The 27,731-nt window shown below is 40.4% G+C and overlaps 1 protein-coding gene across 4 annotated transcripts in view; it reads left to right on the forward strand.

Moving 5' to 3' along the window:
* The window catches only part of eya4 (EYA transcriptional coactivator and phosphatase 4), a 50,268-nt gene that overhangs the window by 14,018 nt on the left and 8,519 nt on the right, over positions 1-27,731 (forward strand). For 2 of the 4 annotated variants that reach the window (XM_085245939.1, XM_085245938.1), the window contains exons 3-13: positions 8,257-8,306; positions 10,974-11,095; positions 15,848-15,931; positions 16,634-16,711; positions 17,823-17,889; positions 18,045-18,187; positions 20,454-20,597; positions 20,682-20,764; positions 21,872-22,046; positions 23,272-23,408; positions 24,712-24,795. In XM_085245939.1, coding sequence (XP_085102065.1) covers positions 8,257-8,306; positions 10,974-11,095; positions 15,848-15,931; positions 16,634-16,711; positions 17,823-17,889; positions 18,045-18,187; positions 20,454-20,597; positions 20,682-20,764; positions 21,872-22,046; positions 23,272-23,408; positions 24,712-24,795 — 1,167 coding nt within the window. Of the gene's footprint in view, positions 1-4,648; positions 5,004-8,256; positions 8,307-10,973; positions 11,096-15,847; positions 15,932-16,633; positions 16,712-17,822; positions 17,890-18,044; positions 18,188-20,453; positions 20,598-20,681; positions 20,765-21,871; positions 22,047-23,271; positions 23,409-24,711; positions 24,796-27,731 lie in introns of those variants that run through there. The other 2 variants (XM_085245941.1, XM_085245940.1) reach the window with 2 other exon arrangements.

Here is a 27,731-nt window from a genome sequence, read left to right on the forward strand (position 1 = left end):
GGCTTGGGGAACTGTGGGGTGTAGGAGGAGGGAGGGCTGGAGGGTGGAGGCTCGGCACAATGTATTTTACATGAAAGGAAGGGGATAGAGTTACCATCCCGATAACCACTCATACAAACGTGGAGAGCAGAGAGCTTTGAGCAGGGGACAGGTAAACGGGTGACTCTGTGTGTGTGCATATGCGTGCACGAGGGGAAAATGCAGAGTATAGATCGAGATGAAGCTTGTGTTTGTGTGGTGAGCAACATTCTTCATGAATGTTTTGTGGTCGACACACCAGCCGATGGCGCAGGCAGGGATGGTTGGGTGATCGTGTTGCACAGGTGTATGCGTGCATGCCCGTGTTTGTGCGCGTGTGCAACGACTGTCCCTCTGTGTCCCATTAACTACACAACTAAAGACTACACAGCTACATTCTTTTTCTGATCCTGATGTTTTTTTTAGCCTTTTTAAATGCAATTAAATTAAAACTATAGGATTTATTTAATACAGAAAAACATTTAGTGTCCATTTACATTTACAGTTTTCAAGTTTTAGGATTATCATCAGTAACTATTTAGAGCAGTTGTGACTATTTTTTTTTTCACCCTTTTTAGAATTTTATCCAAATCATATAATCAGGCATATGAAAAAGAAGAAGAAAAAAGTCCATAATTAAGCTGGTCACCCCTCTGTAATAGATTCCTTGGGTCTGGCTCTTTCAGGTTAAAAGGAGGGTGTTTTTATTTAGTTTTTTTCTCCATTGTTGCTAGCTGCTCACTCACAGCACCACCTGGATCATTGTGTTTTTAACTAAAATGTCCTGTAAGGGCTGTTTTAAAGTAGTGGTACTTTAGTTCTGTAAAAGGACGTGCTAAGGATATAAAGAATGTGAATACTTTTAACACCACTAAGGTTAGCTTACTAAACCTAGCCAAACACTGGCCTTAACTGGGAATTCTGGTGCAATGTTGTGTCTTGAAATGAGGTTTTTGGAGATCTGGAATGTTTAATGCTTTTGTCTGGAAAGCATTTTAGTGCAACTTCTGTTGATTTAAATGTGCCATATGAATAAAACACATTTGATCTGACGTGACTTGATCTTCTTGTCTAACTTTAACTGATGAAGTGAATGAGCCTATGCTTAGGCCAGATTTAATAAATCAATTCTAAATTTGTTAGATCAACATCAAAGTACTCAAAAGTGGATTTTTAAAGTGTGATGATGGAGCTAAAAAAATATAAGTAAATCATGAAAAGCTAGATAAAAAAGGAGCAGGGTCTGTCTTAGTCAGCCCTCCTGTTGGAGGTGAAGAGATAAACTGCTGTTGTTCCACTTGAAGAACACAGTTATTCTCAAGGGCCTCTTCAAATTGAATGGGCCACCTCCAACAGGCCCTTTGAAAACACTCCTAAAGTCAACAAAAACCAAAAGTAAGTGCAGCTATTTGACTGTATTAATATAATGCCCTCTTCCTCTGCTCAGTTCACTGCTCAGATGTGCCCATGCCCCACTCCTGTTTTTTTTTTTTTTTCTTTTTGTATGTGTGTGTGTGTGTGTGTGTGCAAGTGCATTTCATCAGGCGTGTTTTGGGACGCCTCCCCTGCTCCCTTCTCCACTTGCTGTGAAAATATTTCATCGGGGATGTTTTTGGACGACCCCCCGCCCCCCGATCGGGTCTAGCCTGGCTAATAATAAAGTGCTTGAGTTGTCAAGCGCTTCGGCAACACCCTAATCTGTTCTGACAGCCAGTCCTCCACATTCACTCTCAAACGTCCAGTACACACACACGCGCGAACGCACGTCGGCATCCACATATAACACACTTTCAACAGACATTCGCCACGATCTGTGCACACAGGTCCTCTAGACAGTCTATCAATCACGGAGTTTATTGGGGCCGGGGATAAATGCTTTGGGACGGGGCCGCATGCTGTCACTATGGTGAGCGAGCTAAAGGTGGCTGGAGCACAGTTGGAGACAGTGGCTCTGTTCCAGATTGGTCTCCAGGCCTGTATAGATTTGTTACTGCTCCCTTAGCTATTTTCTATTGCTGTGTACACACACACAGCAACATTCAAAATGTTCTGAATGTTGTTGAAGGATCATTCATGCCAATTAAATTCTATTTAGTTATAATCGTATCTAGCCACCATTTGCAACTATTAACAGTCAATTCATTCTTGATTGGTCTATTTAAAGTGGCATCACCAGCATAAAAAGCCTACACATCATGTTTTACATCTCATATTTTCCAGAATTTTAAGTGCTTTGACATTAAAACCCATCCACACACATATTGAAACAGCAAAAAATACAATAACTAAAACTAAAATGTTAATAGTAACTTTAGAAATGTGATGCTTTGTGTGCATAAATCTAAAAGAGTCAAGATCCACTGGTTTCCCCAGCAATATGCAACAATATGAGGTCTAAAATGTAAACAGGAGGAGTTTTGTTGTGCCTAAATTCATAAATTTTTTTCACAAGGCACCTTCATGTAATATAAAGTTAGTGAAGAGCACTGAATTTTCTTCCCCTCTGGGTTAAACCGGACTAAAATTGGGCCACGTCTCTCCAAAATGTGCTGAGGGAGTCAGATGTCAAGAGTTTGCTTCATGAAATATTTTTCTCCTCAAGTGCTTTTGTGTTAAATGTGTTTTTGTTGTTTTTTTAGTTCCTTTCAGCTTTAAAACTCTGATTTTTTTTTTCAAATCATGGGGAAAAAAGTAATGATCTCTATTTTTTTCCCCCATTTTAACCATAGCAGTATAAATAGAATAGCATTCGTCTTGTGTTTACTGGGAAATCTCAGAAACATTTATCTCAAAACTATACGCATGATCCTGTGCTGATACAGAAAAGTAAAAAAGCCAGTTTTGTAATGTGGGCGATCTGATCCCAGTATTGGTTCTATGGTGACGTTTAGGTAAAGAAGTGAGTGTCAGAAATTTGCAGTGGCCTAGTTTAGGCGCATGTATGAGTGTGAAATCATTCACTTTTGTTTGCTTAACTCCTAGTGAGTGTGCAAATGTGTGTTTGAGTCTGTCTCCAGGGGTTAAAGTGGGATTTGGCATGTTGGGGAACCCTAAGATTGGTTGTAAAGGCACCGTATGGGTAAAAGAATTACTTGTGAAGCTGTGATCAGCTGACCCAAGCTGCTACCCTGATTTATGGCTCTCTGTGGGTTCTACAAGATATAAGCAAATGTTTCATGAGCCATGGCTGATTTTCCAGTATGATAAACACTGTGAAGCTAATATAAAAGGTAGAATTCAGTGAGTGATTCTAATCAGCATCTTTACCTTAAATATAAACAGATTTTTGTTACCTTTTGATGTAACCTAACACTGATCTTGAATGCCGTGTCTCCTGTGTACCAGTCCAGCATATAGTGTATCACTGTGAACTTCACCATAATAGCACAAGCCAACCTGTTTAGCCTGCTCTACAATGCTTTGTTGAGCATTCCGTACCTCCTGTCCTCTTTCTTACATTTTTCTCTATTTTGTGACAAACATATTCCTGTTTGTGTACTTGCTGATATTTGTTCAGAGGCTCACAAAGATGCATCTTAATTTATCTCCCAAGTAAAGACAAAAAAGTTACTGCTTATAGCTCCATTCAGTGCCTCTAGCTAGTTGAGAAGCAGTTTATATCTACACCTTGAACGCATCACACGGATGAGAGGAAAGGATGTGTGGAGGGTTTAAGTGGGCTGTGGGATGTCTTTATTTTCTTGTTACTGAGCAAGTATCTCCATGAAGCATTAACTCGTTTGACGGTAACACGTCTTAAGATGCCTTTTTGGAGTTAATTGCTCGTTAGTTGACAGCGCCGGAACGCCGGTCCAGATCATTCCGAGCCCACTTTGACCCCTGTTGTTGTGAAAGGGTGCCATCTTCAGACTGAGGAAACTGGCCGCTTGTGTGTCTGTGTGTGAGTGTGATTTGATATTACACTCAGCCCATTGCGCTAGCTCTGTTAGACTTCACATATGAGACAGATGTGCAGCCGTGTGTTTCCAGTTAACACAGATTGGAAGTATGTGTGTGCGCGTGTGCTCAGGTGCACATGTGAGTCAGTGGGTGAGATGGGGGAGGGTGTGTGGGGGTAGTGGTGTGTGTGTGTGTGTGTGTGGGGGGGGGTCTCCTGCATGGTGTGAAGTTTATGGTCTGGCCTGTACTTTCTACTGCACAGCAAGATATTGACACTGCGTCCACACCATTTCAGCTTCATGGAAGTAATCACGGCAGAGCTGCCATCAGTAGGATTTATATACGTGGATGTCTTTGATTTTAGGAAACATCCTAAAAACGTGTGTACAGCTCAGATGTTTCCTAACTTAGTTACTTCTGTTTTTCATTTAAATTCTCTTCCTTTTATGTTTTCATTCACAATCGAGTTAGGGAATTAAGTTTAACGGTGCCTATGTTAGGATTGGACCCACACATAAAAAAAAAAATGACATCTGTTACATTTAAAAAGTTCTTTGGGTTTAAACGTAAGCTTGAGTGAGCCTGTAATGAGTGACAGCTGAGAGAGGGAGAGGGAGGGAGAGAGGAGGAGGAGGAGGAGGAGGAAGAGGAGAAGAGAAAAAGAGGGGGTGGAGGCAAAGGAGGAGGGAAATGGGACGAGTGAAATGTTCCCCATTACTGGAGTCGAGAAGACAGAAGCTGAGCATGGATTGACCTTAGAGACAGAGAGGAAGAGAAAACGCTTGGTTTTTGTGCGGTCGTCATTTTCTAGCCCCTAGATATTTCTTCTGAGTGAAAGGGAGCGTCACAAAAGGAAGCAGGAAAAAAGTCGTCATTTGCTCCCTTAAAGCAGAAACTAGATAAACGTAACACCTGGAGTGCAAAGTGAGGAGAGGCAGGTAGACAGAGACGAGCGCTCAGTGTGTTTTCCGATAGTGTGTGAGAGACCAGCGAGCCTGCCTGTGAAGGGGAAGCTGGTGGATCGTACAGCTCTGTAATGCTTTGTGGAAGTAAAGGACTGCTAACGGACCCGATTACACCCTGAGGTAAGAAAAGGATCTCTCGGTCTGTATGGACGTGAGTGTGTTTCACGCTCAGAGTAATGCTAGTTATTTTTATTCAAGCAACTGAGATATTTTCTATATTCTTACATAGTTTGCTCATTTGTGAACAAATGTAAGTTGGACATCATTTGACACAGCACTCAGAGAATTTTTAAATGTATGGTGACAGCAGTGTTACTGGATTAACATTTGTTTTACTTAAATAAGACACGCTTTTACCGTAATTCTGTGTAAATACATTTTTCTTTGTGCTTTTAATACAAGGCGTGTTTTATTCTTCATAGTACTGTTTTCACATATACTGAAAAATATTCCACTTGTTTTTTTAAATGTTAATGTAGAAAATATAACCTCATCTGTATTTTCCAGTTTTTAAAAAAGTAAAAAAAAATTACAATTTTGATCAAAGTAGGATAGCGACAGAAATTGACAAAAAAAAACTTTTTTTAAAAAATTGTGAACCATAAAATCTTATTTGTAGACAAATTTAGAAATTGTGTTTTTTAAAACCATCAAATATTAAGTGTGTGTGTAACTCACTCATTGCTGATGTGCTGGATTATGTGTTGTTCTTCATTCTCCATCCCTGTTTTGTCTTCCTGCACTGAACTTCCATAATGTATCAAAGAAAATAACAAAAAACTCGTTCAAGCACCATTTTTATGAACACTTTTGGATTCTGTAGTGAACTTTTCTTTTTAGAAGAACAAGCAAGAGAAGGAAACACAACTCTGACTAGACCAAGGGCAGCTTCTGCTTATTTCTGACTCTCACATACGCGTTAATGCTTCTTAAGGCCAAAGAAGGCCTCACGTTATTATTACATCCATTAGATTGAACAAACATCATTAGTTACACAAACACAGCAGTGTATAATTCCCTTTAATAAATCATTGTTATTAGTTCTAATTACCTGTAGCACTTGTATTTTTCCCGTAGGGAGTGCTCGGGCTGCCTAGGTAGTGTTCTAGACCGGTCACCTGGCCAACCAGGTCAAAGGTCACCTATTTAAATGGCTCAGGTGACACAATTGGGGTCTTCGAGCATAGTGGCCACCAAAGAGTGGACTCAGAGGTGTGTCGTTTCAGTATTAGAAATGAAAATTGGTGCATTGTACTACAAAATAAAGGAAGAATAGCATAGACTATCTAAATGCGGGGCTTAGTCATCATTTATTTGCAGCTTTTTTTAATGTGCTGCAAGTTGACATCAATAATGTAGTTTAATAATATAGTCGATGAAAATGGCTAAAGTCTGTATTGATCAAAGCCAAAACAAGTGGAACAAATGAAAGCTGGATGAAACAGGAAAAATAATGCTTTTGATTGTTTTATTATGTTAAAAAGAAATTGTGATGTGATTAGATCAGTAAGAGAGTTGAGTAAAATCAATATGTGGAATCTGTTTAAATGTGAAACTAGTTGTCCTCGATCCGACTGAAAAAGATAAAAGTGGCGAGATGTTAAGAGAGGTGAGAGCCTCTAGACCGCGGTTGACGCGGAGGGAAAGCGTGCGCGGGGATAAAGCACGACGATAAAAGCTTTTCAGGATCAAAGCCCGCGTGTGCTTTCACAGATCATGCCGGGACAGAAACAGTCCGGCTTGTGTATTTTCAAGTGTGTGTGTGTGTGTGTATACGCACGAGAGCTGTGTGTACACCTGCGTGCTGTATGTAGCCCTATGTGTACGTTACATGTGCATTGCAGTTTCTCACGGCCATGACGCTGATGTCGTGAGTGACAGCCTTGTTAAATTTCACTAAAGCATGAAACGTGACATGAAAGTGGCTTGTGTGTGTGTGTGTGTGTGTGTGTGTGTGTGTGTGTGTGTAAAGTGATCCATACTAGGGCACCGGCTAACCTTTGAACCCCGTCTTAAACAGCTAAGTGCTGCTTCTTATTCACTCACAGCAGGACCCTCTAATCAGAACCATAACAGCACAGTGTGTTCTCCACACACACACACACACACACACACACACACACACACACACACACACACACACACATAAATATTAAAATGTCTACATACCTGCAGTTCAGAGTCTGCTTAGCCATGCACTTTCTCTGTATACTTACCTGTGATTGCGATAATGTGCAAATGACTGCTTGAATTTGGTGTGGGTGTGCGTCTGTATGCGAATTTCCATGTACGGGTGTGTGTCTTTGGCACCCCACACGTGCCCTACACCTCAGCAGTGTGTTGACACAGTGATTATAGGGCAGCTGGTACACATTGGCCCTGGCTCCGCCCTGCATTTACTGTTCTAATTAGTTCCTGTTGCAAATAAGACAGAGGAATTTTAATAGAGAACCACTGGTCTGCAGTCTAGCTGCACATACTCTCACACACAGCAACAGCCTGCGTGTGAGCACAAGGAGAAAGTTTGCGGCTGAAGAGTGTTTTCTTGATTCTTTTTTCTTCCCTACATCAGTGAAGAAGTAAAAAGTTCCAGCGCACTAACTGACATGGCCAAATGTCCCCCCACCCACACAAAAAAAGTTAAGGCTTGTTTTAGTGTCTGTGGTGATCTGTTTAACGGCGAAGACTAAACCCCGTGCTTTGACCTAACATGACCCCGCCGTGACCTTTCAACTCTTTAAGGGTTGAAAATGAGGCTTGAGCGTGAGCTGGAGTGGGGTCACGGGTGAACAAGGGAAAATTAATATCTGTCACTTAGATGCCAGTTAGTACTTCTGTCACAGTGGCGGCTACAGCTACTGACACCACATCCTGATTTATTTCTTTTTAAACATTTAACATTTGAAAATGAGAACATTTGTAAGTCACATTTGATGTGATGTAATTTCCCGTTGAGGTAACTGATGATGCGATTTGGGTTTTTAATGCCTACTTGGCAGAATTTTCTCTGTATTTGGTGTTGTTCAAAATGTGATGATTCTAGTATATGAAAAAAAGATCTGTGTTCAGCTGCTCACGTATTAACATGGTCGGTAGTGGCACATGTTGGAATTGACAGATTTTTAAGCGGGATGCCCTTCCCAAACGCAAGCCCGAAAGGATTTGTGTCTCCCCCCAGGATCGAACTGGCAAACCTTAATTTGTTAGTTAAATGTGTTAGCCACTTCGGTGTTAATACTAATATAATCTGTCCTGTTTACAAACTGATTTATGAGGTTTGTTTATGACACACTAAATGCGTTTTCTCATGAACTGTATGTGTGTGTGTGTGTGTGTGTTTAATAACATTTCCTTTCCTCTGTTGTCTCGGCAGGTAAAGAAATCACACACTGAATCTCATGTTCCAGACCCTTCAGACGTCAGGTACGCTCATGTGTCTGTTTGCATAATGTGAGATACAGAATGTGCTTTTTCAGAACTCTGTGTGTGTGTGTGTGTGTGTGTGTCCGTCCTAGTTCATTAGTCATGGTGCAGAGAGGTGAGGTTTCACTGCAGTTGCAAGCAGTGATGAGGTCATCAACACTTCCCCAAGACCTCTGTGTCCTAAAACTGCACACCTACACACACACACACACACACACACACAAAGAGGAAAAGATGTACTGATTTGATCAAACAGACAATAAAAAGGGAATGTGCTTTACACACAGTCAGTACATCAATTAGTCAAATTAGGAAATCAACTACATGCACTAAAATGCTACACCTTTGAATCTTTGAATTCAGGAAAATCAAGCACCCTTAGTGCAGTCTGTCTGTCTCTGTACTACGATGCCCCCTCCAGTTTGTGGAATTCCTCCCCTCTTGGGAATTCTACGATCAGCTGAAAGCTTTAGGCATTAACATCAGCACAAAAACTGTGCGCTGGGAGCTTCATCGAGAGTCAAAAAATTTTACAGTGTCAAAAGACTGCTGTAGCATGCTGCGTCTAGTTAGCTGTTGATAGCCTGAAGTGCTGGCAAATGTAGACAGTTTTGTTTTTGTTTTTTTAATTATCCACTTTAACTACTTATCCTAGTCTGAAATAGCTTAAATTGCAGAAACAGAGTAGCTGCAACCTGACAATTTGGAGATTTGACTTACTGCATGCCAGGATCCTGTAGCTTTGCCATTCTTCTCTTACTACCTGTTTTCCCCTTTTGTCCCCCTTTGGTAGCTTATTGATGAAGCAGTTTATACTTCTTAACAGCTGCATTGCAGCTCCTAACTATTTTTCTTTTTCTTCTTCTTCTTTTTTTTGCCTTCAGAAGGAATTGACAAGAAGGCACTTTCTTGCATAAAAAAATCCTCTGAAATGGGCTTCTGTTTATATACTGCAACTTATTCAGTTAAGAGGGGGGAAAGGAGTGGATAAATCAAAAACAACCAGCTACAGGCCTAAATCTGCTAATTTAACAAAACGCGCCGTGCATCTCGGTAATATAGAGCATATTTTTTCAATGACCGAGCCATGATGTGAAAACCAGAGAAGAGTTTATGAAACACCACAACTCTTGCCATCGCCTCCCGAGAGGAGTGAAACAGAGGGAAAAGAGGAAAAAACAAGAAGGGGAGACAGAATCATTTCCTGCTGTTGAAAGACAAAAGAAAAGGATGGATGAAGGGGTTTAAGCACATGATGGAGAGAAAAAAAAATGCGGGTTGGGGGTGGGAAACGAAGTGGTGGCGGCAACATAATCTGTGAAAGTTCTTAACTTTTCCCTTGTGTAGCAGATACACTTAAGGCCTTTGTTTGAAGGTAGGACTTGGCTCGTTTATTTTGTCCGCCGTAAACTGTCGTTGACGTCCATGCAATGAACGGGAGAACAAAATGAGTGTTTAGCCGTAAATAAGGAAACAAAAAGAAGAGTTGACCGAAATGGAGAGAGCTGATTTAGAGTGTTTATCTTTCACGCATTCTCCATTTTGCACCGTTTAGCAGGGTCTTTCTCGTTTGCTGAAAGCTATATGTTTATACCCGTCAGTCCGACTGTGGGTTGCAGTCATGTGTGGAGATACTATCTGCCCATCACATTGAGATGGCCTTCTGCCAGACCGCCACACAGATGCACACGCTCTCTTTTCGTACACACACACACGTGCGCGCATAAACACACACTGAGCAGCAGCGGCCCGCATTTGTTTTATTCTTCTTCCATCTCTGTCATTTCTGGCTTTGATGTCTCACACAAGAGCACAAGTGTGACCAACCTGCGGGCTGCATGAGTCAGTGCTCAGAAATATGCACACACACACATTCGTAAGAAGTATTGTCCACACACAGACCGATTCAACATGAAACTATAGTCTTGGTCCGAATGTACTGAAATCTGGGTTTGTGGTAACAGTGGTGAAAAGTCTGAATAAAGTATTTAATATACATTTGCTTGAAATCTAGAACTATAAAAATGTATTAATAGGATTTTTACCTCTTAGTTAGGGGTTATAGAGCCTATAGAGAGAGCAGTTGTTGCCACAATAAACTGTAATACACAAAAGGCAGACTTTTATTCCACTATGTGCATCTGCACTCTGTTCATGTCTTACTTACTTCCACTTCCAGTCATCCGCGCACACACGCAGACACACTCTCACTTTACCATTACCACCTTGTGTGCTGGTTCGTCCCAGTCATGCATGTGGAACACATTGTAAAACTAAAGCACGCTGGCAGGCTGTGGGTTTGTATTGGAGCCCAGAATTTATATACACACACACACACACACACACACACACACACACACACACACACACACACACACACACACACACACATACCGCCACACCATAAAAGAGCCAGCAGGCCCACATACAAGGTGTAGCCCCTCTGAACACATGCTCATGTAAGCTAACTGGTGCTGAGAAGTATGAAGTTTATGACTGTGAGGATCTACAGTACAGTGGGATCTTAACATAATGTATGGTCGATGTAAATTCCCACCTGTGAGAACATATTGGCATTGATCTGCTATTCATTAAATAGCACATACAGCACATAACAGTAGAAGAGAGTTTACCTCTTTTTCCTTGCCATCTTCTCTCCCCAAATAGGTCTATGGAAATGCAGGACCTAGCCAGTCCTCATAACCGAGTGGGAGGTGGAGATTCGACAGGCTCCAAGCTGGACAAGAACAACCTTGGCAGCCCGTCTATCACCACCAATGGAACAGGAGGTGAGAAGATGGGATTTTTAGGAGGTTTTCTTAGGGGCTCCAGTATTTTGTACTCAGCTGTGTATCTGAAACTCAAAGAAAAAAATGTGTTCGACTGCTTAATAAATCTGCACACATTCCCAGAGGAAGTCAATATGATGGCAAATGCATAGATTTAGTTGTTTTCTGAGAAAAAGTGGGCTTATGGGTTCATGGCAACCCCAATGCTACTCCACCATCCCCACATTACTTTCAAGTAGCTGATCAGCTCCCTCCCACTCTAAGATGCCAGTTTAAGTAAAGCACAAAAAAAGAACTAAGAATTTTAAAAATTAAGTTTTATTTTTCCAAAATAAAGGTTGACGTTAAATTATATGAATCTTTCTTTGTTTGCAATCTTCTTCCATGAAAAAGGACATTCGATATGCTGCTGCAATAGATCTTTGCATTATTGACTGCCCACTGTGTCACAAAACCACTGTCTGACTATGGCCAACTGTAGTCAAAGGCATGACCTAATATCCCTGTGTGAATGCTTTTCCCACATCGTCATATTAATGTTGGTCCAGAATGAGTGTTACAGCTGACCAATAATGTTGTGATGTCATAGCTTTGTAATGTTGGGGTGGGGGGGCTTTTGTTAGTATAAAATTCTCTTCTGGAACAAATGCTAAGCATTTCAAGCATTTTCTTTATTCATTTATACAATATGATAAATATTGTTTGGGTTACATTTAGATTTAAATTTAGGTTACCAATGTTGCTTTGCTACAAGTGATAGTTTCTTTATAGCATTAGCTAACCTCTTGGCTAATGCTAACTGATTGCTCAGACAACATCATCCGTCAGATGCAATGTTTATCCAGGAACAACACCAACATGGGGTATGTCAGATACATAAATATCAAATATACTATATAAGAAATAAATAAATAAAACCTATATGTTTCCCTTTTGAACTAAACAAACAAGATTTGTTCATTTTTAAGCTTAAAAAGGTGCTGGTAAGCCAGATTGGTTACATTTGGACAGGAAAAAGCCAACAGTTTCATGTGTTTCAAGGCTAACTAATCTGACCCTCTTAGTCCTTTCTAACTCTAAGCTAGAAAACAAATTTGCCAGTATGTACGTTTACTTGAAATGCTGCATAAAGGTCCATGATGTATTAAAGTTAAAGGGTGAATTATTTCTTTGAAGAAAGGAGAGAGCCATTGATGCAGGAACAGTGAATTTACTGATTTCTATTTTTTTTTACGTTGTATAAAATGTAGTTGAAAGTCTAAACTCCTCCATTCAGAATACTCATTGTCTTTTATTCCTTTTTTTAATATAATCTTAATGCCAAAGGAGGTCCAATGCACATGTTGAAAGTCACTTAAGGCAAGAGCATTTGATGAGAAAAATGTAATGCAATGAAATTTATTGCAAAATCATCAGTCAGAAATCCTTTCAGCATGTAGAGATAAATACTTTTTGAGGAATTTATGGAGATGGAGGGACACACGCACATACAAATGCATGCATACACACTTCCAAGCTGGCATGAGTTCTTGAATAAACCACCGGAGAATGTGTGTAAACACACGGCGAAGCACTTCTGCACTCCTCCGCTAACGGCTTGGCAAAGTGTCTGTATGTGTGTGTTGGAGAGCAAGCTCAAAATCCCACTGGAAACTATTTCCTCTACAAGAGCATTAAAGCATCACTGCCCTCTTATATGTCAACACCAGTGAGCCCGCTCCTCTCTTTTTCTTCTTTTTCTTTACTCTGAGTCCGTATGCGTTTCTCCTTCTTTCTATTAATCTTTTTTTTCTCCTCTCACCCTTGATCTTCCCACTTTCTCATGCTCTGTCCTCTGGAACCATTTCTGTCAGGACAGTTTGATGATATAGCCCTGGACATGGTACTTTTGTTGAGGGCCATCGTTTGATCTATTGCTGATTTACCAGGCGGTGGAAACCACTTCTAATAATAATAATAATGTCATGGAAAAAGTGAGATGCTGTATTTTAGTCATTTTGATGTGTTAACATACTCGCAGTCACACATGCTCAGTGTGGGCTAACAGCACACCGAGACTGTATTAGAGCACATTAAATCATTTTTGATGAGCTCACAGTTAATGATTTAAGCAGACAGAGCTCGGGCTTCACAGAGAGCCAAAACAATCTACATACTCAACATTCCCCTCACCTGACATCAGCGAACGCTCAGGCCCAAAGGCCATCTCCATAGCAATTCATTTGTCTTCATTACAGCTTGTCCAGTGGATTGTATTGTTCCCTTAGGGGATTAATGAAGTTGTCCTGAACTCAATTGAGTTTTCAGATGGTTGCTAGTGATGGGCGTTTGAGAAAAGAAGCCCCTGAAACACATTATGTAGAATGATAAACTGATTAACAGGTGTCCTCTTCTTTTAAAAAGCGCAATCATGTGATGATAGATGAGCTGCTAATTAGAAGAATAGCTCGAGACTTTAGCAAAGAAGATATTTGTAGAGACAGAAATATCAGGAGATTAATCTAATAGCTGTTTGTTAAAGCAGATACAGTTGTCATGTATTATAATAAAATAGCTTTGTCTTAAAAGTCGCATATCCTTCTACTTTGACATATTAATGTTAGTCTCACATGTCCCCAGAATGTATATGTATTTATATTTCTCACTCTAACTCAAGCTATCTAAATGTGCCTTTTTGTGGATGAATCAGGGATTAAATGTGTTTAACCAAAATTCAGTTCAGTTTCATTAGCTACAACCAGTCCTGGCTACTACCAGACCTGTTGAATCAAGAACTTATTGAAACAGAATCTGTATGACAAAGTGAAATAGGCTTATAGACCTCAAAAAGTCCCAGATCATGCCACCATCTATAGAAATGTAAGACCTGTTTAGAATCGGTTAAAGTCACTGGTTGGAAACTGCCATTTCTAAGGCATTGGGACTGCATGGTGAGAGCTATTTTCCACAAATGGAGAAAAAGTGGAACCATGGTGAACCTTCTCCGGAGCGGTCAAGCTACCAAAATTACTCCAAGAGCACATCGACAATTCATTCAGGAGGTCACAAAAGAACTGAGAATAACATCTAAAGAACTAAAAGGCCATACGTTCCTTCAGTTATGGTCAGTGTTCATGATTCAACAATAACAAAGACTGGGCAAAAATGGCACCCTTTGGAGAGTTCCAAGGAGAAAACCGCTGATGACCAAAAAGAACACAAAGATTCACATTTGCCAAAAAACTTGATGATGCCCAAGACTTCTGGGAAAATATTCTCTGGACTGATGAGACAACACTTGAACTTTTGGGAAGATCTGAGTTCTGTTTTATCTGGCATAAAACTAACACAGTATTTCATAAAAATACAAAACCAATATTCAAACATGGTGGTGGTAGTGGGATGGTTTGTGGCTGCTTTGCTGTTTCAGGACCTGGACGACTTGCCATAACTGATGGAACCATAAATTCTGCTCTCTACCAGAAAATTCTGGAGAATGAGGAGAATGTCCGGCCATCAGTTCATGCCCTGATATTCAAGCAGGACAATAATTTGAAACACCAGCATTCCACCTCTGAATGGCTCAGAGAAAAAAGGTTTTGGAGTGGCCTAGTTATAGTCTGGATTTCTGATTGAGATTCTTTGGCATGACAGGACGATCATGCTTAAAAACCCTTTAATGTTGTTGAATTGAAACTATTCTGCAAAGAAGAGTGGGCCAAAATTCCTCCGAAGTGACATGAAGACTCACTACATGGGTTGCTGTGTGACTTTGTGTGACCAATTGAGGCAGCATCAGTTCTTTCTTCTGAAACATGCTCAGTTTCAGAAAGTTTTTTTATTGGATCTTTGATATCATAAAGAAGGGATATCCTTAATATGGTCATCACAGCCTTCTGGTTATGGATGTGAGCACAGGAGCCCAATCCATCCGTTCTCTTCAGTTTATCCAATTCAGGGTCGCTGGTGGGCTGGAGCCTATCTCAGCTGTCTTAGGGTGAGAGGCAGGGTACACCCCGGACAGGTCATCAGTCTGTCGCGGGGGAAAGCACATAGAGACAGACAACCATTTGCACCACATTGACTCACCCAGCTATTTTTCTTTTCTCTTTTTCCCTAAGGGGCAGCCAATTACAAGAATGTTTGCATAAATGGGGTGACTTAAAGGGAAAATTATTCAGACAGAGAATGATTTGAAGGGCTTACCAAAATCCAGTGTGAGATACATAAGGGTTATTTTGACCTACACCCAAATGGATATATTACCTTTGATTTAAGACTCAAACTAGACTTAACAGGTGGGAAAATTACGTCTGGCTTTGTCCAAGGGTAACAAAATCCACCTACCAGCACCTCTAGAGTTCTGAAATCAGTTTGTTTTAATCTGTACAAAAAATCAGCAGGTTGGGGGTTATATATGCCTTTACTGACATCTTGTTTCTAAGCTTTTGGAGCGCTGGGAAGCAGCTGTTCTACCAGTTTTATAAGCTAACCATTTCCTTACTCTAGCTTCATATTTAGCATAGAGACAAAATTGTTACTGACCGTCTTAATAACTTGGCAAGAAAACATGAAAGCAAGACGATGGGGAAAAAAACACAAGTCTTTAAATATTCCCACAATATAACTATTTCGGGAATGTTTGTTTTTCTTTTATATTCAACGCAAATGTCTACGAAAAGATCAGTACCATGTGACCCCGTATACCTTTGACCTGCATCTGGTTTTCAGTGGGTCGTATCCTCATCACCTTCCCACCTTGCACCCCTATAGGTGAAAGCATGACCGTTCTTAACACGGCTGATTGGCTGTTGGGCTGCAGCAGCCCATCCCCTGCCACAGGCTCCAAGGAATATGGTACAGAGGTGCATGTGTGTGAATCCCAGAGCAAAGATTTTACAGCAATACAGCAAAAGCATAGCCGTTGAACTTTCTTTAGTTTTAGCTAGCCACGGTTGTTGACTTGTTGTTAGTTGTGTTTTTTTTATTTTGGGTTTTGTTTGTTGGTTCTTGCCAGAGTTGCTCTGACTGATTTTTGGTTTGCTGTGAATTTTTTCTCTGCTTTCTGAATCTTCATTGTTTTTCTGCATCCCAGTTTATTACTGTGTGTGAAGTTTCTTTCTCTCTTTTTTATTTTTTTATTTTTATAGTATATTTACAGGGTTCCTACCAAAGACCCTCTGAAAAGAGGGGAATTTGATAAATTTGCAGGGGGAGGGCAATAAATCGCAAACATTTGCTAAGGATCACTTTGCATTAATTCATTTTTGAATGTGTTACTTACATTTTATAGTTTTCAAAGTCATCCATATCTTAAAAATAGCATCAGAAAACAATGACGAAGTAAAAAGCTTCAAGCATAGTGGTTATAGAGAGCCATTTAAAGACTGTGAAATTAAATAGTGCTTGCAATGGGAACCCTGCACGCAGCATTAAGTTGACATGCTGGAATTGCATGGACGTTTTCTGCTCTTACCCACTAAGGTTTGTTTCTGTCTGTGTGTTGCGGGAAGTCTTTACTGCTTTACCCTAATACTGACCTTTTCCTTTTCCTTTAAGTGAAAACAGAGCCGTTGAACAACAGTGATACAGTTACTACGACAGGGGACACAGCCCTGGATACATATGCAGGCTCAGGTAAAGCACAGACCCTTGGATAAATATGCACACAATTCAGAAATATCACCAAAGTCCATACCTGTCAGTCAGAGTTTATTCATTAATCTAGCATTAAGAATCCAAAAGGAAGACTAGGAATTTGCAAAGCATCATGGGCAGGATAATGGCGTGTGGACTTGTGACAAAACCAGAAGAAGTGTATTTTGCATAGATTATAGTTAGTTTTTAACTTGCTTCCCCAAAACAGCTATTGCTAATTTTAAATTTGCAGGCTTGAGTTTAACCTTTTGACTGTCTTTATGTAGTAGTTGTATAAGTAGCTGTGATAGTGGTCAGAAAGCTGATCAATATATAATATACATTCTGTGATTCAGGTGAATACACTGCTTTTTAAAAACAGTGTAGGTTTGAAAAAATCAAATCCCTCTGCACTCGGAGTTGCTGTAAGACTGTAGATGGGGAAAAAAAGTACAGTGAGTTGACAACTGAATCAGCCATAGATAGACGCAGAAATATAAATGCCTTCTGGTCTCCGCTTGTCTGTTTTTGTTCAGACGCACAGAAGTCACACAATCACCATCATCCATTTGAGCTCACTGGTAGACCTGCTGAAAGCTTTAATCCAGTGAAATATTGCCTGTCCTTGGATTGCATCATCAAAGGCTGGCAGAGGGATAAGAGAGGGGCAGAGACATTTTACATTTTACATTTGTCTTTTTTCTTTTTTTTTTTGGACTCACACACGTCCCCCATTCTCTTTCACACTGTAACACACACACAAAGCCATTCTACAAAACAGAGAGAGGGGTTTAAACCCAGCAGGGTGTTTGTCAGTACTGAGCTCTGACATCTCAATGACCACAAACAGACATTGTGTTTTGCTATGAGGCCCACTGTAAGGGTTTCAGGGACTGCGGTGATCTCTAAAGGAAGAACTTGGCTCCCCTCCATTCAAAATGCTTCAAATTATGTTTACTGGAACGGCATCTCGGCTCAAATAAGCTGGAGGCCCCGAATTGTCCTGCTCAGGAGTGGTTTTGGTAAATGCTCAGAAAAACAGCAGATTTGAGTTGACACCATCCGTAACATGTTTTTGCCTTGTTGTATTTGATTATTTTGCTGTTTTTAGTAATCACCAGCAGCGGCTACAGCCCTCGTTCAGCCCACCAGTACTCTCCCCCTCTCTACCCATCCAAGTAAGTCCAAGTTTTAAAACTGAACAGGCATCTTTGTTTACATTCTGTAAGGTTAGCTAAAGTTGAATTTTACTCAACGAAATAACTCCTAAATGCTATAATATACCAAGTGGCTAATTTACCTACTCCCACTGTCACTTTCCTCTCTCTTATAGGCCCTACCCTCACATCCTCTCCACGCCGGCAGCTCCTTCCATGCCGACGTACACCGGCCAACCTCAGTTCAGCAGCATGCAGCAATCAACCGTCTATACTGCTTATTCGCAGACAGGCCAGGCCTACGGATTGTCTACCTATGGTGTGAACCAACACACGCTGAATAAGCCACATAGTTCTACCCACACATCTCCATACAAAAACTGCAGAAAAATTATTTTTCGAAGATTTACAAACTAAACTGCAAGTGTTGTGTGAAAGAAGGAATCTTATTTATATGGTATTATTTTGTGGTAGGAGACATTGTTCAAACTCAAACCTAAGTTTTCCCATGCAACTGGGTTGATGTGTTTGTGCTGAGTGACTGGTTTGGATGCCCTTTAAAAACTAGAAGTAAACTCATTATGCTGTATTCTATTTGGGGAGAAATTAAATATTTTCACCCATTCAATCATTGCAACTGGGTACAGCCAAAGATTCGAATAAACTGAACTGAAAGTGAACTCGTAGCAGAATGAGGACAATATGCAGTTAGATCCATAAGTATGTAGGCGATGAAACAATCTCTTGTAACTTTTCCTGTTGTACACCACCGCACTGGATTTTAAAACAAGCAATCAAGATGTTATTGAAGAGCAGACTTCCAGCTTTAATTAAATTGAATTAACAAAAGTATTGTATTAACTGTTTAGAAATTACAGCCATTTTCATACCAGTCTCCCCATTTTTAGAGGCTCAAAATTAATTGCGTAGTTGACTTTTGTTCAGTTTCGTGTCCCAGTAAGGCCTATTCATTTGTTATTCAATGAAAAATTAAGCAGATGAAAATGTGGAGTTGATTCAAAGTGTTTTTATATTACATTTTGGTTATTCTTCATTAAAACTGTCAAAATGAGGTCTAAAGAGATGTTGATGTAAGTGAGGGAAGCCCAAATAAAGCTATCAGAGAGACAGTGGCCAAATCACTGGTAGACTCTTAAAAATCTACGGCGTTACTGCCCATCTCAGCAACACCAAAAGTCTTGAAAGAACACAGAGGCTAACTAAAGTGGATGAGGACAGAACTATTTCCGTGGTTAAGAAAAACAACTTCAGAACATTTAAACACGTCGGGAACACTTTCACAGAGATAGGTGTTTCATTGTCAAGGCCTACAATCAAGCAACACCTTCATGAATGGAAATGCAGACCAGCAAAGTGCAGACCGCTGGTTACACTCAAGAACAAGAAGGCCAGAGTGGACTTTGCCAGAAAACATCTAAAAGAGTCTGCACAGTTCTGACAAAAAATTTTGGACACATGGAACTGAGATTAATGTGTATGGGTGCCAGTGGAGCTGGGTCACTAGTGTTTATTGATGATGTGACTGCTGATAGAAGTAGCAGGATGAATTGTGAAGTATTATGGGCTTTACTCTCTGCTCAGATTCAGCTGCAAAACTGATTGGACAGCACTTCACAGTGCAAACGTTAATGACCCAAAACGAACTGCAAAAGCAACCTAGAGTTTCTGAAAGCAAGAAAAATAGACTCTTTCTGATGGGATATGCTTTTCAGTCACCTGATCACAGCCAATCAGAGCATGCTTTGCAGTTACTGATGACAAAACTGAATGCACCGAGAACCTCAAACAAGCAGCAACTGAAGGTGGTGGAAGTAAAGGCCTGGCAGAGCATCTCAAGCATGGAAGGAGCATATAGTGATGCCCATAGTATCTTGACTTCAGTCAGTCATTAACTGCAAAGGATTATTGTTATAAAAATAATCCTTATAATTGAAATTACGTTAGTTTGTTCAGTTTATTTCGAGTCTCTAAAACTGGGGACAATGTATATGTAAATAGTTAATGCAATACTTTTCAAATTCAAATTTTATTTGTCACACACACAACCATACACAGTACGACACGTGGTGAAATGCTTATTGCTGTGCAATGCCCGACCATTAAATGATTTACATATTTACAGATTACTACAAAATTTGCAGATTTTAACTTAGAAATTTACAGTTAAAATGTGCAAATAACAGTTTACGTAAGAAATTATGATTAAAAAGAAATGAGAGGAGTCCATTGTTGGGATGGGAGAGGTCCATCATAATCTTCCTGGCTTTAGTCTTGCACTGCTTGGTGTAGATGGACAGCAGGTCAGGAAGCTCTGATTGAATGATGAGTTCAGCCGAGCGCACCACTCTTTGCAGATCTTGTCTGTCCTGCTTGGTGCCGTTCCCAAACCAGGTGCAGATGTTTCCCGTCAGGACGCTCTTGATGGTGCAGGAGCAGAAGTTCTTAAGCACCCTCAGTAGCAGGTGGAAGTCTCCAAGTCTTCTGAGGAAGAAGAGACTTTTGTTAAACTCTGCAAATTAAAGCTGAAACATTTAATATCATTATTTTTTTTTCAATTGCCATAGACCTCGGTGTGATGCTTCCCGGCATAAAAACAGAAAGCGGCCTAGCCCAGAGTCAGTCTCCTCTGCAGACAGGCCTCAGCTACAGCCCCGGCTTTACCACACCTCAGCCTGGACAGACTGCCTACTCCCCCTATCCAATGCCAGGTCTGTTTATAACACAGCCTTTTATTTAACTTAAACATTTTTGGTTTTTAAGTTCTTGCTAAAGGGGGGTTAATTTCTGAACAGGTTCCAGTTTCACTCCTTCCTCAGGCCTCTACACCACCAACAACTCAGTGTCCAACCCCGCCAACTACACTGCCACACAGCAGGTACGACTGCATGCATTTGTGAACACAGGTTGGTCTATCATACGAAGCTAATGTGTTAGCTCTTTGTTGTCATTTAATGTGATTATCTTATAATGCTGTCTCCAAAGCAGAAAGACAGAAAGAAAGGGAAAAAAGGATCCGAATTTCATATTAGTTGCATTAGGATTTCAGACCAGAAATGGTTTTCCAGGCATGCTCCCACGCAGTTTTCATCATCACAATGCAACCTTGCAACAGGGAAAATTCTGGGAGAGAAACAGACAATTAGTCTTTGTGAAAGAGTGTTATGGTCTGAATATTTCTCTATGTCCATATGATGAATTGCATTGTGGTAGTAAAAATGCTTAAAGGGGGATTTTAATGTCTCACTATGATAGATGTGGCTGTTTACAGGAAGAAAGTCAAGGTTTGGCCCATGTGGGTGGATTAAGGGGGAATATAGTGTGTGCGTATGTGTGTGTACTTGTATTACTCATGTTGTGGGGACATAAATCTTTTTAAACAGTCACACTGTGGGGACCTGCCTCTCTTTTGGGGACAAAGAAGCAAGATCCAGTTGCATGAATTGCAACATTTAAGTTGGTTTAAGGTTAGGGTTAATCTTGTTGGGTAAGCAAAGTAAAGTCGAAGTCATGGTTAGTCTCCGGGAAACAAATGCAAGTCAAAGTAAAAACCTCTATGTAGAAACAAGCTTACTTTCTATGACTCTGTTGCGTTTACATTTTTCCTTTACCCCTTTTGATACTTCAGAGCGTGCGCACAAGTGTTGCACTGTATGACTACACACCAACTGTGCCTTCTTATTGTGTGTGGCTTTGTTTAAGGACTTCTGGAGATGGATGTAGTGACAGGTTTAGAGAGCTGACTCATAAAAAACGTCCATCTCCACTGGGTCTGTAAAAAGCAGCAGCACGAGGTTTTAATTGTTTCAGAGATATAAAATACAGAAAGGCAGGGACAAAAGATTAGAGACATGAGAGGGAACACTTGTAAAATCTATCCTCAGAAGTCAGACTGGTCCTTTCAGGAAAACCTCTCCGTCTCCCTGTTTCTTTTTGTTTGCTTGGTATGTCTTTGCGTGCTCATAATTCTTGTTATTTTCCGCAGGATTATCCCTCATATACGACATTTGGCCAAAACCAGTATGCTCAGTATTATTCCACCTCCCCTTACGGGACGTACATGACCTCCAACAACGTGGATGGCACCGGTTCCACAGCAGCCTACCAGCTGCAAGATCCCACCCCCGCCATAACCGGACAGGCTGCTGAACTTCACCCAGGTTTGTGTTAACATGGGCATAGTTTAGAAAGAAGCAGTCGAATTACCAACACCACACCCCGGCTCTAACTTCATAAATATGCAAACAAATGTCAAAAGAATTTTTCACCACTTCTGATTGCGGTTTCATAATCTTGTTTCCACAGTTTTAAGTTAACCGAGTTCAAAGCCCTCTTTCTACGATGATGAAGCACAGGAAGTAACTTTAGACTGTAGCCATAGTTACCTGGCATTGCGCTGGCTAATTGGAGAATCGACATGTGTTTACATTAGCGTCCGAGACTTTGATTAGAGACAAGTCACGTTAAATATTGCACTTTGGTGGGCAAGCCGGAGGAGAAAGTGGGAAGCAAGAAGGACTTAAACTGCACACTTGTGCTCAGGAATATGGATTCGTGTTCGGCTTTTCGTTTTTTCCATATTATTATTTGGTTTATTTTGGCTGTAATTCAGGAAGCCTGATTAAAGGAGCTTATCATTCTTCCTGTCACTAGCTCTTTTTCTTCCGCTGGCTTTCTCACTTTTTCTCTTTCGCTCTTTGTCCAGGAGTGTCTTTTTTTATTTTATCACCAACTTTTTCTTGTGTGTGAGTATCTTTATCCACCCCCCCCACCCCCCCTTTCACTCTCTCCACCCCCCCTCCCTTTTTCTCCCTGATTGAGACATAATAATATGCGAGCCGAAGCTCAGAGTCTGGTTCTAGTTACCGCGCAGCAGTGGGAGCATATGGCGTTAGGAAAGTGTGCGTGTGTGTGTGTTTGAGCCTTTGGGAGCATTCCCATGTATTCTCCTCAAGAAAATTGTATGTACTGTATCTTAGCAAGAAGCATCACATTACCTAACCTAACTAATTTATTGCACACTTCAATCTTCCCACTCCCCTGTTAAATCTTTGCATGTGCACGCTGTCATGAATCAGTCAGAATACCGGTGGTACTTTTGTTTAGGTTTCTTGGTAGCCTTTAAGTTGATCCGTCATGCCAATTACCTTGAATTATTAAACCTGACAACATGGCTTATTACTGTACAGGGTTTGAATTATTGCTTCTCCTGAAGTGGCTACAACTCCAGAGCACCTGTGGGATCACCTCAAACCACATCATTAGTGCTGCTTTTAATGGAGTGACTTTAGTTTGTGATTGCTTGTGCAGTTTAAGACAGATATTTGATCACATGTAAATTTAAAATGTTTCAAAAGCCCTGTGTGTGTTTATATACACTCTCAGGGGACTTTGATACAGTGCAGAGCCCTTCCACACCCATCAAAGAGCTGGATGACAGAGCCTGCCGGAGTGGGGGGTCTAAGTCTCGGGGCAGGGGCCGCAAGAACAACCCCTCCCCTCCTCCTGATAGTGACCTGGAGGTAAGAGACTAGAAAACATACACTGAGAGCACCGAGATTACTGAATGAATGCTCCCTTCAATTCTCCATGGACACATGGTATTTTCTTTGATCTTTGTCCATTTTCTTTACTTTAGTCTCCAAATTCAATCAAGCAGAAGCTATTAGAGTCATTGTCATTGTCAATACAGGCCTGAATGTATATATTGGCCCTTATTTGCTAATATGCATATATGTAAAACAAAACAAAAAAGTGTAGATGCTATATTAACAGCAGATTTATAAAATCTGTACACCGGACTATTTTATTTGTACTACTGCGCATTATATTAGTAAATCAAACTGTGAAACAGCAGGGTTGTGCAATCTGCATCCTGCTCCGTCCCAGTTTCTCTATATAAGGAAGCATTTACCGTTAGATGGAATTAGATTAGATGGCAGGGGGGAAAAAGAAAGAAGTGGTGACAGCGTTGTGAGAGTTGAGCTTGCATCTCTAAAGCAAGAAAGCAGGAGACAGACTGAAGAAACTGAAACAATCGCGTCCAAAGACGGGGACAGAAAAGGCGCCCTCTTCATAAAGCGAGGCTCCGGCTGAAATAACAGAGGTTTAGAATATTGTTTCTCCTGAGAACGCTCACTGTGGCTCAGGTTTGGACATCAAAGCTGATGTGAAAAAAAGGCTAACAGAATATAAGAAAAAGAAGAAAACAGATGGACGACAAGGAGAACATGATCTGTCAGCCTGTGATGAGAAACTCATTAAAAATAAATAAAAAGCACCAGTGGGATAGTGCCAAGATATTAGACTGTAGGTGATGACATCCAGCAATAATAGAAGTCATTTTTAATGGAAGACCAGATATTTTAAGATAAGAGAAAAGGAATGCTGGGATATGTTTAAGTAAACACTTTAAAGTCTGCATCTTTATATCTCCTACTTTGTTTTCTTTACATACAATTTAATTTTAGGTTAAATCCGACTGTAATTCTGAGCATTTTATTGATTTATGGTGTTTTTGAAAGCAGTAAATAATAACCAATAGGCAATAATAGTAGTATAATAATCATGCTATCATCTTACTATAATGATGTAGCCTATGTTTGTCTGTTTCCTAACTCCACCTAGACAATCATAATATTTTCATGTACAGATTCACTTCTACATTTGTTCATGAAGTGTAAGTAAATTCAGGAATGAAAATGTTGATAAATCAGAACATTTGTACTTAATAAATAAATGTACTTATTAAATAAGGGCCATTTGTAAAATCAGAAGAATAGACTCAAATTTCTTGCATTGTGTCTTTTTTGTTGTGATGTGCAGAGGGTGTTTGTTTGGGATCTGGATGAGACGATTATTGTCTTCCATTCTCTGCTCACAGGCTCCTATGCACAAAAATATGGCAAGGTAAGACTGTTTTACTGTGTTTACTTGCTACGTTAAGTTTACTGTTCGTAAAGCTTCTATATGTATCTACGCTTGACTGCCCATTGGATTCACGAGCAATGAACCTTCACATCGTGCCAGATTTAAAGCTTAAGCATCAGTTTGACTACTAACACAACTCATAATAGATCATCCATAATAACTGAGCCATCGAGAGGAGGGCCTAATCTTGAACTTTACAAAAGGTGGGCATGAAAATAAAGCCAGTGTTGTTTCTTGAACCTTCAACTCCCCAAGTGAGTCTATTCATGTGGATACTCATTTAAAAAATCTGGTACAGAAAGAAAACGAAAATTGTTACAGTACAACAGGAGGTAAACTCACCCAGTTAAGTGATGACACCTAATGTTACGCATTATTAGAGGTGTGGCGTGTTGGTGCTGACACCAGCAGCTGCACCCAGCAGCTGTCTGCTAAGCTGCACCTCAGCTATGTAACGCAGCCCTAAGTACACCAAATGATTCGATAGTTTGTGCAGCTAGCTTTAGCAGCAATAACTTGTTAAATTGTTTGATGTCCACAGCACTTAAGTGGCGTTTAGATCTGGACTTTGATTGCCTTGTTTGTTTGTTTGTTTTTTCTTTTTCCTTTTTCTGTCATTCTGTTGTCGATTTGCTGCTGTGCTTGAGGTCATTGTCCTTTTTGTGACCCAATTTGGGCCAGCTTTAGCTGCTAGACACATGGCCTCAAATTTTACTCCAGAACACTTTAGTATACAGAGCGGTTCATGGTCAACTCGATGATTGCAAGGTGCCGAGGTCCTGTAGCTGCAAAACAAACCCAAATCATCACCTTGTGTAACCGCTGTGGCAGATAGTTGGTATGAGGCATTTGTGCTGATATTCTGTGTTTGATTTTCTCTAAACATCACACATTATGGCCACACATCTCCACTTTGGTCTCGTCTGTTCAAAGGACATTGTTCTAAAAGTTCCTGTGGTTTGTTCAGAAGCAACTTTACATCCCTAAATTCTGCCTCCATGTTCACCCTGCCCGGGAGCCTTTCTTCTGGTAACACTTCCAAGCTAGCAATTCTTGTTCAGTATTTTTTCTAATTGCATTGTCATGAGCATTTAGTATGCTACCACAGACCTGTAAAGTCTAAGATGTAGCTCTTGGGGTTTTGGCTATTTGTCTGAACATTTCACGGTATAACTTTAAGGTGAATTTGCTGGGGAGATTTGGGCACACCTGAATGATCTGCACTATTAAACAGCTAAAATTCCTGCTGTTATAAGGGCGCTCACACTTGCTGCATAGTTAATCAAGGGTATACTTACTCTCTTGAAGAAAATATATGGTGGTGGTTTACTGTTCAGGCTACTGTGCCCTGTGGTGTAGTGAGGTGTGGAGCTTTTTTTTGGTGGTACATGGCCACATTCTGAAAACACATCCCACCTCTTCTTATTTACAGGTGGAAAATAACGTTAAATGCTAGGTTAAATTTTAGCTTTGAAAGTTAATGTTTTCTTGAAAAGATACAATCAACATAGATTAAAATTGGTAAGTTACCATAAATTGGTAAATTATATAATGTAGTGAGGATCTATCAGTGAAGCAGATTTTTAGGGACCAATACTCCACCTTCATACACCATCTCTGAAACCAGAGTTTCCATCCTTACTTTGATTTTCACAATGAGCACGCAAAGTGAATAAGCTTCATTTGTCTCTGTAGATTTTTCAAAATGACATCAGCCACTTCAGGAATGTTACGGTCAATTTGGGATGATAATCTAATGGATTATAAAACAAGTCTTTAAATTGCCAATGCTTTCTTTAATTGAATGATAATGTAATGTGCTAATTTCTTACTTGGGCTGATGTTTATTCCGCTTTTCTCTGTGAACTTATTTGGTGGTCTCTCCTTCTCCCATAACAGCATCCCTGTTTATAGTTCCCTTTATTTTAATAAAAAATGTTCTTGGAACTGATCTGTGGTCGTCCCGCGTAGCCAAGGCTGCAGATTTTTATTGGGTGATGTCGTTTCCTGTGGGCACCTGCGTGGCCACCAGCCCGCCTGTACGGACTTTGCATCATAAATCCGTTCTGATATTGCTGTTTGGCAGTCGAACAAAAGCTGGCACAGCGTACGCACAATTTGGAGCCCGACTTGCATTGAGCCATAGGAGCCCAGGCTTTTTACAAATAGGGTTTGCAGGCATTGATGTGCTTCCTAGTTGTTCTGCATTTGTGGACTTTAAGGTTTGGCAATTGGGATTTAATGGGCATAAGACAGGCCCTGGTGAGTTGTAAAATGCCATGTTTAGAGCGAGGGCACACGTGGTCTTGATGGATAATTCAGCCTCTTTGTGTTGTATTTTCTGTAGAGAAGCACTGAATTGAATGGTAATATCAAGAAGTGAGGTTTTGCATTTGTCTTGACTTGCAAACTAGTGAATTAGATGTTTCCAAGAACTCAAATCGGGGTTTAATGTACCCTCTCATAGCACGCCACGTCAGATTACCCGCATGGCTCATGACAACTGGCAAATCATCGGCATTAAAAAAAAAAAAGGATATGCCTCCTAATATTTGCCTGAAAATATTTGCGAGAGAATTTTTTTCACCTCGTTTTCTGCCGCTGCCCTTGAGAAATATAGCAGCAGCTGTGTCTGTTCACACCTCACCCAAAATAGTGTTTACACTATTAACATAGAAACCACAAGACCTAAGTGCCCCTCTCATGGAGCTTTGAGGATACAGCTGCTCCAAATGATGTTTTGCCTTTTTGTCAATACAAGCATAGACGTCTTTATCGCACAAGCCAATCTCACTCTCTGTTTCTTACTATACTTAGTATGCTGCTCACATCATGAGGAAGTGTTGAGTTTCCAGAGCTTAAGTGATACCAGCGAAGGTGAAGAGTGCATCTGGATTTTTGTGCAGTAATATTAT

This window comes from Mchenga conophoros, linkage group LG15 (assembly GCF_057382185.1).
Source record: "Mchenga conophoros isolate Kocher_MC1m ecotype Shallow Benthic linkage group LG15, M_conophoros_male_GT1.1, whole genome shotgun sequence".
Taxonomy (NCBI): Eukaryota; Metazoa; Chordata; class Actinopteri; order Cichliformes; family Cichlidae; genus Mchenga; species Mchenga conophoros.